Genomic DNA, 15,168 nt, shown 5'->3' on the forward strand with positions numbered 1-15,168 from the left:
CTGCTAGAGATCGTTCTTTGGAGAAATTTGAATCTAATGAAAGCAGAGAACTGGAGCAACAGCCCACAGGTGATTACTTAAGGATTAGCCAACGTTTTCCACCAATGAAACATTTTATCGGAACCAAATACTCTGACACCTACTTACCTGCTTGACATCAGGGGTGATCCCAAAATTCTCTATTTTGAGCAGCGGCGTAAGGGCGACATATTGTTAGGTACCGTTGAGTCACTCACAGTGACCTTCTGTACAGAATGAAACTCTGCCCAGGTCGGCACCACCCTCACCACCGTCCTTAGGGGCGAGCCCGTGGTTGCTGCCCCTGCGTCCAACCATCTGGAGAGCTGTCCTCTTTGTTGCTGTCACTACACTTTGGTGGATACGGTAAAAACCCATGGAGATTTAAAAAACCCATTGTATGATTTCAGATGCGTGCATTGATTTCATGATAAGAAAATTAAAACTATAATAATAGAACTGGAAAATCTGGAGATGACTAGATACCGTATTGATGTGTCTGCTTTTATTAAAAATACAGGAGCAAAAGAAAAAAACATTCATCTTTAGGTGCAGCTCAAGAAGAAGCGGAGGCAGCAGCATTTGGGACGCAGAGTGTTAATGGTGGTGTAATAAATAAATGGGCGGGGAGGAACAGGGATTTTGCTGCCCCCCGACACTGTGGCCCTTAGCTACCCTTCAAGCCTGTACCTAACTTACTCCCGGTTAGACTCATGGGCACTTTGAAGATGGCAAGGGCAGCACTTGCCCAAGGACAGAGGGTTAGGAGAGGGGAGGGTTGGACATCGGAACCACTGGGAGGAAGCGGGATAAGCGAGCACACAGAGCTCGAGTTGGAACACAGGGTGCGTGTTACACTGGTGAAGGGAGAACTGACTGACGCTCCTCTCTGTAACCCTTCGCCAACATCCCCATGGGCACCTCGTGAGGAAGAAGCCAGCGCCGCTGAAACGTAAGCGTGGGAGTGGTTGTGCTGGTGGGTGTTTTAGTGTGCATGTCCTTTCACCACAACAACCTAGAAGACACAAAGAGAAATTCCACCTCAAAGCTGCCCGGTATTTCTGAGTTGAGGGTGCCTGGCTGAGGGCCCTGACACCAAAGGAGGGGAGTGCTCACCCCCAGGAGTCTCCCACCTCCCAGCACCCCCCTCCCGAGTTGCCAAACCAATTTCTTCACAGAGCTTAGGCCACCTGCTCTGGTGGGAGCTCCCCACCCCCCACCCCAGCACTCCAGGCCTGGGAGCGTGGGAAAGGCTCTGCAGGGGTCCCTGGTGGGGTTCTGCTGAGGCAAGAGGGATGATGGGAGACAAAAGCTCCCTCCAGAGGAGAGGCCTGGCCATTGAGGGCAGGCTGTCCACTTCAACCCAGAGAGGCCGGCCAGCCAGAACTTGCCAAGGAAGGAGAACAAAGGAGACTGCTGAATGCAAGCCTGGAGGGGCTGGCCCTGGAGATCCCCCTCCTTCTCCGAGGCCCACCTGCTCATCTCCTTCTGAGAGCCCTCTCAACTTCCAATAAGTTTTTCAAGTAAAATGATGACCACTAGGACCTGCTGCTGCTTGTGGTTTTTGACATGAAGTTCATTCAGAAAGAAACCCCCATCTGGCTAACAACTCCAGCATCTCCATTAAAGAGGACGCTAAGGGTATCTTAGAGACCTACCCTCCCTGGGGGCCTACTCAAGAACAAGTGTTCCTGCCTCGTCCCTACCCCAAGCAATGCTCTCATCAATGGGGGCCTTGTTGCTTTTCACTGCCATCACGTATGTTTGTTCCCCTTCCATGGCTTCACTTGCTCCAAAAAGTCTCTGGAGGAAGCAGAGGGGGAGGACTGTCCAGTTCACAGAGGTTACATGACTCGCCCAGGTCACACAGCTGTGAAGTACCAGAACTGGGATTTCAATTGGGGAGGGAGGTGTCGGGGTGAAGGGTCTCCAGCACTCGAATGGGTCCTCAGGAGCGACTTGGCCATTGTGGAGAATATTGACAGACAGACAGGGGGCACAGGGGCTCCTCGTGCCACGTCAGGACTGAGAGAGTGAATGCATTTTGCAATGGGTGGATACAATGGGCTTACAGATCTTTCATAAGGCATGCATGGCACACAGCTAACATGCTACGTAGTTAATGGGTGATATCCTAAACAAGCAATGAGGTGAGTCAGTCTTGACCTAGTTAGTGCTAGTTGACCTCAACCCCCCCCCCAGCCCTCCCCAGGTGACTGCCACATTTATGGCTGGTTGGCTATAGAACCTGATTGCTTCTATCTACAGATAACCTTTAGGCATAGTGAAGTAGTGAGAAGATTCATCTTATATGGTAGCTCCTTTATGGGGCGTTATCGGAGAGACTATGTCCAGTCAGGAGAATGTGTATTAAGATTTATTTATATCTCATAACCGTGAGCGCATTCCCCCACCAGAGTCAGCTTTCCAGATCCGTCATTATGAGCACGGATGATTTAGCTGCATGACATTCTCATTCCGGCCCTCTGTTTCTCACAGGGAGGGGAGGGGCAGAGGTTGGAGAACCAATGGACTAAGCAAAGATCACAGGTGTGCTGTGAGTGAGGTGGGAGTTCAAACCCAGCAGTCGCTCCACAGGAGAAAGATGAGACCATTTGCTCCCTTGAAGGCTTACAGCCTTGGAAACTCTCCGTAGGGTTCCAATCCATCTGAATCCACTTGATGGCAGCGGGTGAACAAACCAACAGTGGGCGTGACAGAGACCCAATAGCCGTGAGCCAGAACCCACTGGAGGGCAGTGGGTGAGCAGATCAACAAATCATGTACACCTTGGAGTATCCACCGGTCACATCCCAACATAAAACTCTGGATTGCTTCAATTTTGCCAGTAGTTTCCTGTTGGTCCTAAAATCAGATTGATGCCCTTTGCCACAGCCATGCTTGTTCTGGCTCCTTCTACCCCATCCCAGGGTAGTCGTGACCTTGCCAACTGCACCCTACCCCCACTGGCTGGCTTTCAGGCAACAATGCCAACCTCTGGCAAGCCTCAGGGCCTTTGTACCGGCTGGTGTTTCTGCGTGGAGTGCTTCCCAGCAGGCGTGTTTTCCTCCTCTCAGGCCTGTTTAGCCTTCCCAGTCCCTCTACATCAGTGGTTCTCCACCTTCCTCACGCAGCGACCCTTTCACACAGTTCCTCATGTGGCGGTGACCCTCAACCACAACACTGTTTTCGTTGCTACTTCATCCCTGTAATTTTACCACTGTTATGAATCATAATGTAAATATCTGCTATGCAGGATGTATTTTCATTGTTACAAATTAAACATAATTAAAGCATAGTGATTAATTACAAAACAGTATGTAATTTTATATTATGAAATATTTATTTCTAATTACAAATAGATGAAAGTTTGGCTTGGAGAATGGTGTAGCATGGGTGACAGTCTTAATATAACATTTTGCGACAGTACGCATAAAAAGCCTACGAAGGTTGAGATGGCTTTTCTCTCACCAGATCAGAGTATCTGCATGTGGGCAGGTCCCCCTGGAGACGGATAGAGGAGCAAGGTCTCAGTTCCTGCGACCATGGAAAGTATGTTTTCCAATGGTCTGAGGTGACCCCGGTGAGGAGATCCCCAAAGGGGGTCTCAAGAGCCGCTGCTCTAGATAAACGTGGCTTCCTCCACCTCAGCCCCTCTCCGGAAGCTCACCACGGGCAAGGGCTCTGCCTGCTTTTCTTCTTGACCACCTGCACCAGTTTGCTGTGCTCCATTCTCCAGCTCGCCCCGCATCTGGCAGCCAGCTCGGAACAGCCCTCTCCCGGGGAGGTGTATTCTTCCCTCCAGTCCTCGGCTGCCCTGTCCTGTGCCGGAGACACCTAGCAATCCTGTCACAGCCACTCTTCTCAGGTTCCCGCCCCCTCTCTGTAGGCCTGCCCATCGGGGGGCTTCCCAGACCTGCAGGGTCCTGGTGAGGGGTGCACAGCAGTCTCACACTGTGTGGCTGGCTCCCAGGCTCCCCGACTTGTGTGGGATGCTGGGATTCAGTCCACCTGAAAGTGACTAGGAACCATCCAAGAGGCTTGGAGGCCAACACGACCCTTTCTCCCAGGCCCCCTACAGCATAAGGAACTCAAAACTAAGAGCAGGGCTCGGGGTCCTCCAGGTACCAGCACCTGGGGGCTGATGCTGAGTCCGGGGCTCTGGAGACCCGGGAGAAAAGGCTCTAGCAACTGGAGGTGAGTCGGCGACAGTTGACTCAGCGTTTTTTACCAGATCTAATTTTCAAGAGAATCCAAAAACCAACTCTCTAGATTTTCATCAGAAACTTCATACGTTTTTAAATGTTGACAATAAATTCAATAGGGGAAAAGCCAAGCACTACGGATCAAATAAAGAAAATACTATGAACCACCAATGGGGAACCCTTCCCATTCTCTGAGCACCCCCACAATTGCCCAAGTCATCCCCACCTGCAGAATCCCCTGCAAACATAGGAAGGGGGTGTCAGATCTCAGCAGGGTTCCCTGCTGAAGCGGGGAGACCTTCTCTGTCCTTCGGGGACAGTCTGAGAAAGAGCCTGGAGACAACTGGCCATCTTGTCTACAGGCGACAAGATCTCCCAACGAAGCCCTCCCGCTATCTACCCTGACCCAAGACACCCGAGGACTAGAACAAACTCTCAGGGCGCCTGCATCCTGTTTCACTTCTCTTTATTCCCAACCAGCTGAGTTACAGATCCCAACCCTCCAGACGCAACATCTGGGCAAGTTAAGAAGATTCACAGCCAGCTTGTCACGGCCAAAGACACAGGGGATCATCTGGGCTCCCGGGTATCCGCTCTCTGATGGGGGAAATCCAGGAACAAGTGTGACCACAATCGCAACCCCCCCACCCCCTTAAATGAAGTCTCGGGTTTCCCGTTCCTTTCATTTAGTCCCCTGTTAAACTGTGAATTGTTCTTGACGCCTTTTCTCAACATTCACGTCCGTTGTCAGCTCGTCTCCTTCTTGCTGGCACTAGTGCGCTGTTCTGCGAGAAGACAGAAACAAGCACAAAGTCACCGACGGTTCCCCCCCCTCTGCTGCAGTCCTAACTGGTGGCAGCAGAGACCGAGGCGATTTCCCACTAAGAGGTCCCATTTCTAAGGGCAGACTCATTTCTCCACTGACTCTTGTTTGGTTATGGCCCCTCTCTCGCTTCGCCAGAGGAAGTCGGGACACCCACCTGGCACGAGCTCAGAGGGAGGGAGGCGGACACAGATGGGGATGAGCAAATCCCAGGCACACCTCTCACAGTGCAGGGCCAACAAGGGGCAAACTCCAACCGGATGAGGAGTCTAGAGAAAGCTCAGCCTCGGTTTCCTAGACTGCGGACCTGTCCATCAACCAACCACCATGCAGCCCTACGAGGCTCGGAGAAGGGTCTCCTGGAACCTGCACCGCATCACTGCTGGGCCTCCCTGCTCTCAACAATGGTCAGACTGAGCAGCTGACCCTCAGGCTGGTGCTCGAAAACAGGACTCCGCTCTCGGAGCATAGCTTTGGAAGGAGACAGAAACCTCTCTGCTTCTTCATTCCTGTTTCCTCTCCAGGCCGTCTTTCTGAGATACCCAGGTGGCGCTGGAGGAGCATGGGACATCAGGAGGGGACCAGCAGGCAGGTGGGGGTGGGGCAGGCACTCGGGTCATCGTGAGTGGACAGCTATCCCCAGTGGTGAGGACGAATGTAGTGACAATGCTCTGTACCAGGACAGACTCCAAATCGCTCACAAAATGCTCCCAGGGGCATGCCAGGGCCTGCCAGGGACCCCAAGGGCTGGCTGAGTGGCTGCCTGAGCTCCCTGCCCAAACCCAGAGGCCCCTCGGTGCGCACAACGTCCTTTGGCGAGTAAAGCCTGAGCGAGGACAAGAGGAGCTGAAGGGCACCGTAAGTTGCTACCCTGGCAAAGGCGTCACACCCCATGTTGCCTGCTCAGAACAATTTGCCCTGCCTTTTCCAGAGTGTTTGGCTCCCGGGGAAGCCAAACTTCCCTGAAGTACAAAGGGCCTTCAAAAGCTCCTGGAAAGACAGAATGGCTAGAGAATGAAAATTCTCCAAAAGTTTGTGAAGTCCTTCCTACTGTAGGGCCCAAGCCACCCTCAGGAAAAGGGCAACGGCCCAAAGGATCCAGTGACGTCCCCTCCCTCAAGCAGCTGCACCTGGGGGTGGGGAGGGTTGGGAATCAATCAGGGCTGTTTTAAAAGATTTCATATTCAGCAAAAAGGACAAGAGAGCTGACTAGTTCTAAAGGCTAGAGCAACTGCCAGTGAGGGCCAACCAAGGCTGCTGCTGGCCGGGCTGGGGGCTGGGGGCAGGGACCGCTCTGGGGAGGGAAGAGTCTCTATCTTGATGGAGGTGGTTCTCACACCACTGTGGAAGATTATCAGAGTTCAAGGGAACAGACGTTAAGAAGGGTGAATTTTTACTCTATGGAAATGACGCCTCCGTTACACTTGAGAAAACATAGGTCATGCCACTCTGTGTTGAGGGCTAGATAGGTACGAGGGCTCTACCGTGATTTGAAAGTCCCATGCTGGTCTGGGGCGGGGGTCAGCGCACTCCAGTCCGTCCCCCGTTTTTGGTAAATTAGGTCTATTGGGACACAGCCAGGCTCCTTTTGTTAGCCACATCCATGGCTGCTTTCACATGACGGTGGCTGAGGTGGCCTTGGCCACAGAGATCAAGTGGTTCACAAAGCCTAACATACTCTCTGGCTCCTTTTCAGAAGTCTGCCAACCCCTGGGCTGAGCAATGAATCCCAGGGTCGCCCCCGCCCTCTTCTTCTCTCCCTTCACATCTCCCCATCCCCATCTTAGGACACAGGACAAGTACCTGGAGGGAGAATGGGCAATGCATTTACCTTGACCTTCTAGTACCTAGAAAGCTGGACTCTGATGTTGATCTGTGGCCACCACAATCGAGAGCCTCCCACACCATGCAGCTTGGCCCAACTAGAGGCTGGTGCTACAAAAAGGCTAGACTCGGTGACAAGGTGTGCCAGGATTTGCCATGAGGCCATCGTTGAACGCATTTAGACCTTCTGAATGAGGCCTTCTTTTGGGAAGCCCAAGGCTTGCCCTGTCTTATCCTCAGCTCTCTACCTCCAATGGAGCTGTGAGTTAGGGGTTGGGGGTCTCTAAATAAGTACCCTATGAGGTCTAAGGGAGGACAAAGTCTTAACACAGCCAAAGCCAGGCCCCCAGGTTGCTCTGCTGCAAAGCCACCTCACTGGTGGACGGACATTGGGCCTTTGGCCTTGCACCACTACATTGGAAAATGGCCCCAGAACTCAGCCGTGGCTTGGAGAGGGCTGGGGAGAAACTAGAGAGAACACCGACATGCAAGGAGGCGGGGCAAGATGGGCAAGGGAGCCTGCGTCTGGCACGAGTCCGCCTCCATCTTTACCGTAGTGTCCTATATTTTGCCAATCTACTGCTCTGCTCTGCAGCGATCCTGCCAAAGGAAAGAGGATTGAGAATCAAGAAAGGACAGCGAGAGGAGAAATAAGCCCAGGAAAGGAAGGGCCAACACCCCACCAGGGCTCCCCTTGGGGGTCAGTGATTTTCCCGGTGGCAGAGTTAGAGTTAGCTCTAGGACATATAAAGACAGTAAAAGAAGTGGGGTCTTCAGGCGGATGTGCGTGTATGTGTGTGCTGGGGTGGAAGTGGGAAGGGTGAGAGGGAAGGAGTCGTCACCGATTCTCGTGTGTGTGTGCGCGTGTGCATGTACTGGGTGAAAGTGGGAGAGGTGAGAGGGAAGGAGTCGTCACCGATTCTTTTGTGTGTGTGTGTGCATGCTGGGTGAAAGTGGGAGGGGTGAGAGGGAAGGAGTCGTCACCGATTCTTCTGGAAACCACCATCCTCTTCCCCAGAAAATTCACACAACCTTAAGATCCCGGATTACTAACTCCTGCTAAGCATCTCGAATCCAACACCTTTCATGTCGACTACCCCGTGATTTTATTTCACTTGTGCGGGCATCCTCCTGAAGAGAGAGCCCAGCAGGACACAGCCTCTGGCTCCCTGGACCAGACTGGCTGTTGCAAGGAAACAAGGCTCTACTCTGGCAATAGCCGGGTTTCCACCTGTCCCCAGGCGACATGCACTCTGCCCGTTTCCAGGAGCCACGACTGAACCACCTCTAACTGGTGTGCAGCCCTGAGAAAGACGAGCTGGCTGCCACTGCTGGGGCCGGTAAGAGATGCTCTCTGGTGGAACCAGGCCGCCCAGCAGCGCCTCCAGGGTGAGCCTGATCTCCAGGGAGAGGACACGCAGAGAGCCCAGGGTGGAGACTCAGATAAAGGCAGGAAGACTGACCCTCTCACCTACAAGGGCCTCCGAGAAAGCCTCTCTCGGGTCTGACCTGCTTCATGGAAAGCCACAGCATACCGCTGAGCTATGCTCTGCAAAGAACGTCTTGGTGAGGAGAAAGCAGAGCACGTCGGGAAAGGTTTACTTCCAAAGATGACAGCAATTGTGACCTTTTCTTCCTGGCCTTTACATGGCCGAAATCGCCCACGTTCTAACAAAGGCAAACCAATGCGAAACGCCCGTGTGACATTTAAGTGCCTGGAATTCCACTTTGAAAGTCAAGCTGCCAGCAAGCAGCTAGCACACAGTGGTCCAACCATTGGTGTGACCTCGAGGTGGTGGAGCTCTCTGGGCACCCAGCAGGTGCACCCTCCGGGCACAGGTCTGAGGCCAGGCTCCGGCCACCTGGCAGGCTCAAGGAGGCGGCCCGGGAGCATCCTCTGACAGAGCAGAGGACACAGCCAGCAAAGCGACAAGTCTTCAGTCGCACGTCTGCTTCATCGAGGGATGACTCTTCTCCCTCAGTCTAGTGCGTACAGTATTGCGGCCCTAAGACGTTAAAGCTGATCGCCCTGGTGAGGTCCCGAGACACATACCTATGTCCAAAGACTTCAGGAGAGCGAGTCGACACAGATACTTCTAATCGTACTCTGGGCCCTGGGCCCTTCCCTACCCTTACCTCTTGATGGCCTGCTGGGCCAGCATCCGGTTGCCAGCAAGAAACGTCACACTGCCCAAGATGGCCAGGTATTTCAGCGTCTGGAACATGTTGAGCTGAGTCCAGTAGACATACATGAGCCCCAGCATGGCTGCAAGAGTGACGTGGGAGAGGTCAAAGGGCACAGCGCCGGCCCCGGGGACAGGAAGGAGCATGGGGAGGGAGGTCTGGAGGGAGGTCTGGACTCCTCCCCAGTCCCTCTGTCTGAAACCTAAAGGACATTACTCAGTGCATGTCTGTCTGTCTCAGCCGGGGTGACCAGGAAGCCCAGCAGGAAGACTCAGAGCACAGCGACATGAGCTCTCTCCCACGTTCCGCCCCACTTCCCTGCTTTGTCCCTGGAGGTTTTGTTGGGGGTTTTATTCGAGGACAAAGATGACAACAGGCCTTTCTTTCTGGTGCTGCCCTATCTGTGATCCTCTCAACTTTAATGTCTGAAAGGATCACTTGCCACCACGACGAAGAAGGCCCTCGAGTACTGAGGTTTGGTGAACAGGCAGGGTCGGGTGGACACCCAGAGTTCTCTGTCAGGCGCTGCCCGTTAGAGCCGCTGACTTTCTCAGTCGACATCTGCCCCCCTGTCGTTCCCCACGCCGCCAAGGACGTGTGCACAGAGGTTGAGTTAGAAAGAAAAGTCGCGGTTTTAGACACATTTATATTCAGGTTCTGTTTGCACCCAGCCCTGAAGGGCTGCTGCTCAAATCCAGTTCCTGGGCTGGAGAGAAAGGTCGCCCTGTCCAATCTGCTCAGAAGGCTGACGATGAGCCACGGCAGGGCTTCGTGACCAGCAGTGAGAGGCCGTGGACACCGCAGGGGGGATTCGAGTTATGCATGTAACCTGCATTTGCCTACAATTTCAAGGGGGCTCACCTGGAAACCTCTTCAGAACCCAGGGACACAGATGGCTAGTCCTAAAATATGCCAAGAAATTCAGAAAGACTATGGGGTCTCAGAAAATTGCTAGGGCACTGCCAACCCAATAGCATTGCAAGCCTCCGAGCTGCTGAACTACACTGTGACTTGGTGGTCTCAGGAGGACGAGGCAGGCCAGTGTGTCTGGCCGTGAACAGGCTGTTTTCGATTACCGCCAGGAAACGTGAAGATGGATGCGGTGGGTGGGGCAAAGCTGACCTTTGGAACCTGCATTCGTGCTCCTCCATGGGGAAGATGGCTCAATATAAAGCTACAATAGGTGAGTCATCTCTGGAAACAAACAGGGCTATTAGACCAGGGCAAATGCTGAGTCCAGTGAGGCCCAACGTAATGACAGCTGTTCTACCCTGATGGGCCAAAGAGCCGCATCATCATGTTATCTGTCCTAAAAGGCCCGGGGGGGGGGGGGGGGGGGGGGGGGGGGCGCAGTGGGAAATGTTATGCTATTAAGTCATTATAGTTAATAGCGTGTGGTTCTCCTGAACAGGGTTGTTTGGTTTTTCCCCTGTGTGTGTGCGCGCGTTAAATGTCAGAGTAGGTTCAATAGAATTAGCGACTTGGGGCGCTCACCAGCATGTCCCAGGTGAAAGATAATTGTGCTCGGAGCAAAAGAGAAGTTGGAGACATTGGCACCAATCCGGATCCACTGAGCAATGAGGAGAGAGAAATTAAAATGACATTAGACCTTGAACGAGAGGAAGCCTGTGAATGCCAATGCCAATCCAATGAACACCCCGAGGGGCTTAAAACTTGGGGTATACTGGAAGGACAGGGAGTTTTTTTCCAAGTGACAACCACACCATTACAAGTCCTCAGGAAAAACTGTCCTCCTCCTAAACCCCCCTTTTTAGAAAGACACCCCAACACCGGCTGGCAAATGTTCTCGTGTGACTCAAACCTGCAGGATTCTTACTGCCCGCAGACCCCTGGACGGGAAACAGGCTGGTACCCTGACACTGAAAGGTCACAGACTGAGTTCATGATGAAGGGCCTGCCACCCTCTGCTTCCCCTAAGTCGCCATGAGATGGGCGGCTGGTAGCTGGCAGGCAACACACACTGGTCATGGGTTTCAGGCCTCTCGTCACTCGAAAAGGAGTGCAGGGGCCCTTGGAAACCACGCGGCACGCTGCCTAGAATCACACCGACCCAGAATTATTCACATCAATTCCTTGGTTAGAAACACAGGCAATCCTCCAAAAGTACGCTCTAACGAGCTTTCCGTACGCTTCTCACCCGACATCAGTAGGTGTTGCCTTTTAAAGTTTCACACACTAAGCAGACCCTTGCCTTGCTCACGCAGCAGTAAGATCGTGATGACCTCTCGTATGGGTACCTACCCAATTGTTTTTAAACCTGCCCATCATTTCCATTGCTTATCGACCCACCATAAGTTACCGAACACTTGCTTTAAAGAGGACTTTCAGATTGTCTCTCATTGTTTTTGTTCAGCCTCCACGTGGTATGCTGGACGCCAGACCAGATTTGGGGCTTGCTTTGTCACACCTGACCTCAAGCCAGCACTCGTATGGGGCTGTCGCTTCCATGGCCACTAGGGACTTTCCCCTGTGGCTGATGGATCCGTTTACGTGGCTGCTTGGGGAACTTGGTTACTCTGAAATTTCTGACCCTAGGCTCAGGGCCTGGCTGCCGGGCCCCTCTGAGCTGCACTGAGGCCGGAGCAGAGCCTCCTTTGGAATGAGTGCATGTGCCGAGTCCGGCATCAAGCACACGCTGCCCATGCTGACCACAGCTACTCACGAGAGCAAGGAGCAGGAGCAAGGGTGAGAGGATGAGGGCGGTGAATGTGTTGGACACCACTGTGGGGGGCCTCTTCTCAGGCTCTCGGAACAGGTGCTGCCGTAAAAACACACACGAGAACACTTCAGAATGCGCTCTTCTCAGCAGGGGATGCCCCAGACATGCCAATGCCAGTCACTTGGCCTTCTGTCTCCTCTGCTGCCAAAGAGCCCACGTCAGGCCCGGCTCTAGATGGCCAACCCTTTTCCCTCAAGACTCATGGCTCTTTGGAGATCAGAAAGCACAACCTGGCAGGAGGTGGTTGGGATACGGAGGAGGGGATGACCCTTCAGAGCCCAGGCGCCAGGCTTCCTCAAGCTTCTGCACCCTGGGTGGGGTGGCATAGGCAGATGCGGCTCCCCAGTAAGCTAATCGGGAATCACCTCCTCTTGTCAAGTTTTAACAACTGATCTGCACAACCCTAACTCACCCACCCGCCCCAGGCTCCCAACTTTCACCAACCCACTGCCCGAGCGGATCCCCAGAGCGGCCTTGCGCAGGGTTTCTGAGGCTGTCCATGCTGACAGGCACAGCCCGCGGGTTGTCCTACGGTGCTTCACAGAGACCAAGGCCTTGGAAATCGTCTGCAGCCGTCCTGCTCTGACTCAGAACGGAGCGCAGGGAGTCTGGTTTGGGGACCTGCTGCCTGGGGGCTGGTCACTGCGCCCTGGGCACCTGCCTTTTCAGCTTTAGGAAGGACTGACATTTTGCTGCCACCCCACCGCCCACCCCCTTCCGATTCACGGGGTGGAGAGGACGGGATGACAAAGCATCGCATAAACATAATGGTCACAGGATGAACCAGAGTGTGGGTCCTGGGCTTGCTGCATCCTCTCTCGGGGGCCCAAGCCGCATGGCTTCTCAGTGTTGCCGGACAAGCCCTGGAGGATGTACCTGGATTTCCTGTTTGGGTGTGAAAAGGTTCTTGGACAGGACAGTTGATGGCGCATCTTCTTCGGGGAACCTGACGACCACGTCGGCCTGAAGGAAACAAGAGCAGTCCCTAAGGGTGCCCGCCTCACACCTCAGACCGTCCCTGAAATCACGCCAAGCAGTCTGATCTCTCCAGGGTCCATTAGCTGGCAAGTGGAGGTTGTAAGCACTTCCAGAACAAGGGCTCTAATTTTCTACCTGGCATGGTGAGCCCACAGACCTGCCCAATACCAAAATCCCAGCTGGCACCCAGGTCGTTCTGGAAGCGTGATTGAGTCGCATGAGAGAGAAGGGAACACGTGCTCGCATACAAAGTGCAACCCCGGGCTCCCAGAGAAAGGGGCCTGGATTACAGCATGGGGACCGCAGTGGCCCCTTCGTCTCACAGGGAGCTGGTTGGTCGCCGTCCCGGCCAATGATCCTGCCTCTGCTCACTGTGCCCCTCCTGCCTCTGCTCACCATACCCCTGCCCGCTGCTCACTGTGCCCCTCCTGCCTCTGCTCACTGTGCCCCTCCTGCCCACTGCTCTCAACAGTCAAAGGAACCACTCAGGTTCACGGGCTCAAACAGTTCTGATAAAAAGCTGGTGAGTCTCTTCGCATCACACAGAGCAAAAGCGAGACACCGGATGCACACAATAATGAACTACCAGTGTTGGCTCTTGGTTTGCTAGCGTGTTACATGTCCTCAGTCCATAACCTGCCCCTTCCTGTGAGGCTGTGCCCACCCCTTTCCCTTCTTCCTTTCAAATATGTCCCTTTTCAGCTGTAGCAAAACTCATCCTGCACAATGAATTCTGGGCTGCAAAAGAGAAAGGGGCCTCATCTTCAAGAGAGAAACACACACACACACACACACACACACACACACACACACACCATTGCCTTGCTATAGCAAGAAGTCTGACCCCCATAGAACTTTGTAGAAATCCACACAGCACTAGAACCCAGGAAAGAGGGCAAATTTAGACTTCACCCACTTGCTCGCTCGCTCACTCACTCAACATTAGGCACCTAATGGTGACACTACACAGTCCTTCACCAGGCTCCTTCACTGCCTGGGGTGGCATCCTGGCTTGGCAGGGTGGGGCAGGGGGCATTTAGGCACATACCACATTCCAAAGGATCGGATTCTTCAAAGTGGCATCTCCAATGATCAAGTAGAGGGTGTAGGTGCCGGAGGCAGAGTCAAATTCAGACTTCCTTTCAGAGGTGTCCAGTTCAAACTTGTACACGTTCTTGCTGTCGGGCTCGGCGACAAATACCACTTCCTGGCCAGTCTTCTGGTTATGAAGTCGGACGAATGTCTAGACGGACCAATGAGAAAAGCTTTCATCAGATTGGCTAGAAACCCACTGCGGGCCCAGCAGCTCATTCTGGGACTGGCCGGCCCTGCCCCAACTGACCCTGGCTTCCAGCGCCGATACCGTTTTGCTGGTAGGAGGCAAGAAAAGCAGCTCAGAGGCCCAGCCAACTCTCAACCACTTGGAGGCTGAAGGCCCAGTTTGTGATGATTTAAGCCCTTTGCGAGGGCTGCAATTTCCTCTTCCTGCCAGCCCCGTGGACACGTTGCTGCCCAATTAACTTCTTCACCAGAGGGTGAAAGCAAGGAAATGAGGTGGAACTGTAAGAGGGCCCATCTCCGTTTCCCGGTGCCTCCAGCGGAAGATTTACGAGGAGGTCGAGCAGTGACAGCCAGGCACTGCTCTCGGGCGCCCAGGCACTGCAGACAGACAAGACCCGCTCCCCCGACTTGGGCTGAGCAGGCTAGCGAGCCTCCTGAGCCTCGAGTTTCCCATCTGCACAAACCAAAGACTAGCTTCGATAGGGGCCGGGTCCACAGCAACGCACACAGGGCGTTCTCTCATGGGAAGCCCGGTACACGCTCCCTAATGAACTAACATCAGCGGTCAGTACTAGGGCCACACTGTAACCAGGACGCGCGCCTTCCACGCTGGTTTGCCAACCACTCCCTCCCTCGGGAGAGAGTTTCACAAGCAGCTGCAGTGCCAACTTAAAAAAAATCATGTTGCTTAAAAAACTCACGTTGCTGTTAAAAGTAATACGAATACTAGACACGTTTAAGCAGGTTGCTGTTAAAAAATAACAACAGTGCATGTGCGAAACCACCTGGGTGGCAAAGGAGCAAAAGCGCAGACGGGGCGAGTTCTCGGTGTACAAACTGCTGCCGGCATGCTCGGCACGATCAGCTTATTCTTTCTGCGGCACAAGCCGCACCGCGTCTCTCTCACGCACGAGAAGGGCACGGAAACTTTGCATCCACGCAGGGCTTTTCTTTCAGACGCCAAGCTGTCAAGGCAGGTGGCCTCGGCTGGTTTCATTGCCCCAACGTCCCTCGAGGCTCTAGGGCCACCCAGCTCTGCTGACCCACAGAGAGCGCATGAGCCGCACTGCCCTCCTTCTGGGCCACAAAGAACCACCGCCCGAGCATCTGGGACA

At 53.8% G+C, this 15,168-nt stretch overlaps 1 protein-coding gene across 3 annotated transcripts in view; it reads right to left on the reverse strand.

Moving 5' to 3' along the window:
• Positions 1-579: 579 nt before the first annotated feature.
• The window catches only part of RPN2 (ribophorin II), a 54,069-nt gene continuing 39,480 nt past the window's right edge, over positions 580-15,168 (reverse strand). The window contains exons 12-18 of one of the 3 annotated variants that reach the window (XM_075528785.1): positions 13,821-14,015; positions 12,671-12,757; positions 11,738-11,833; positions 10,549-10,624; positions 9,007-9,136; positions 7,423-7,470; positions 4,673-5,008 (exon numbers count right to left, since the gene is read on the reverse strand). In XM_075528785.1, coding sequence (XP_075384900.1) covers positions 4,996-5,008; positions 7,423-7,470; positions 9,007-9,136; positions 10,549-10,624; positions 11,738-11,833; positions 12,671-12,757; positions 13,821-14,015 — 645 coding nt within the window. In that variant the 3' untranslated portion in view covers positions 4,673-4,995. Of the gene's footprint in view, positions 1,034-4,672; positions 5,009-7,422; positions 7,471-9,006; positions 9,137-10,548; positions 10,625-11,737; positions 11,834-12,670; positions 12,758-13,820; positions 14,016-15,168 lie in introns of those variants that run through there. The other 2 variants (XM_075528787.1, XM_075528786.1) reach the window with 2 other exon arrangements.

This window comes from Tenrec ecaudatus, chromosome 12 (genome assembly GCF_050624435.1).
Source record: "Tenrec ecaudatus isolate mTenEca1 chromosome 12, mTenEca1.hap1, whole genome shotgun sequence".
Lineage (NCBI taxonomy): Eukaryota > Metazoa > Chordata > Mammalia > Afrosoricida > Tenrecidae > Tenrec > Tenrec ecaudatus.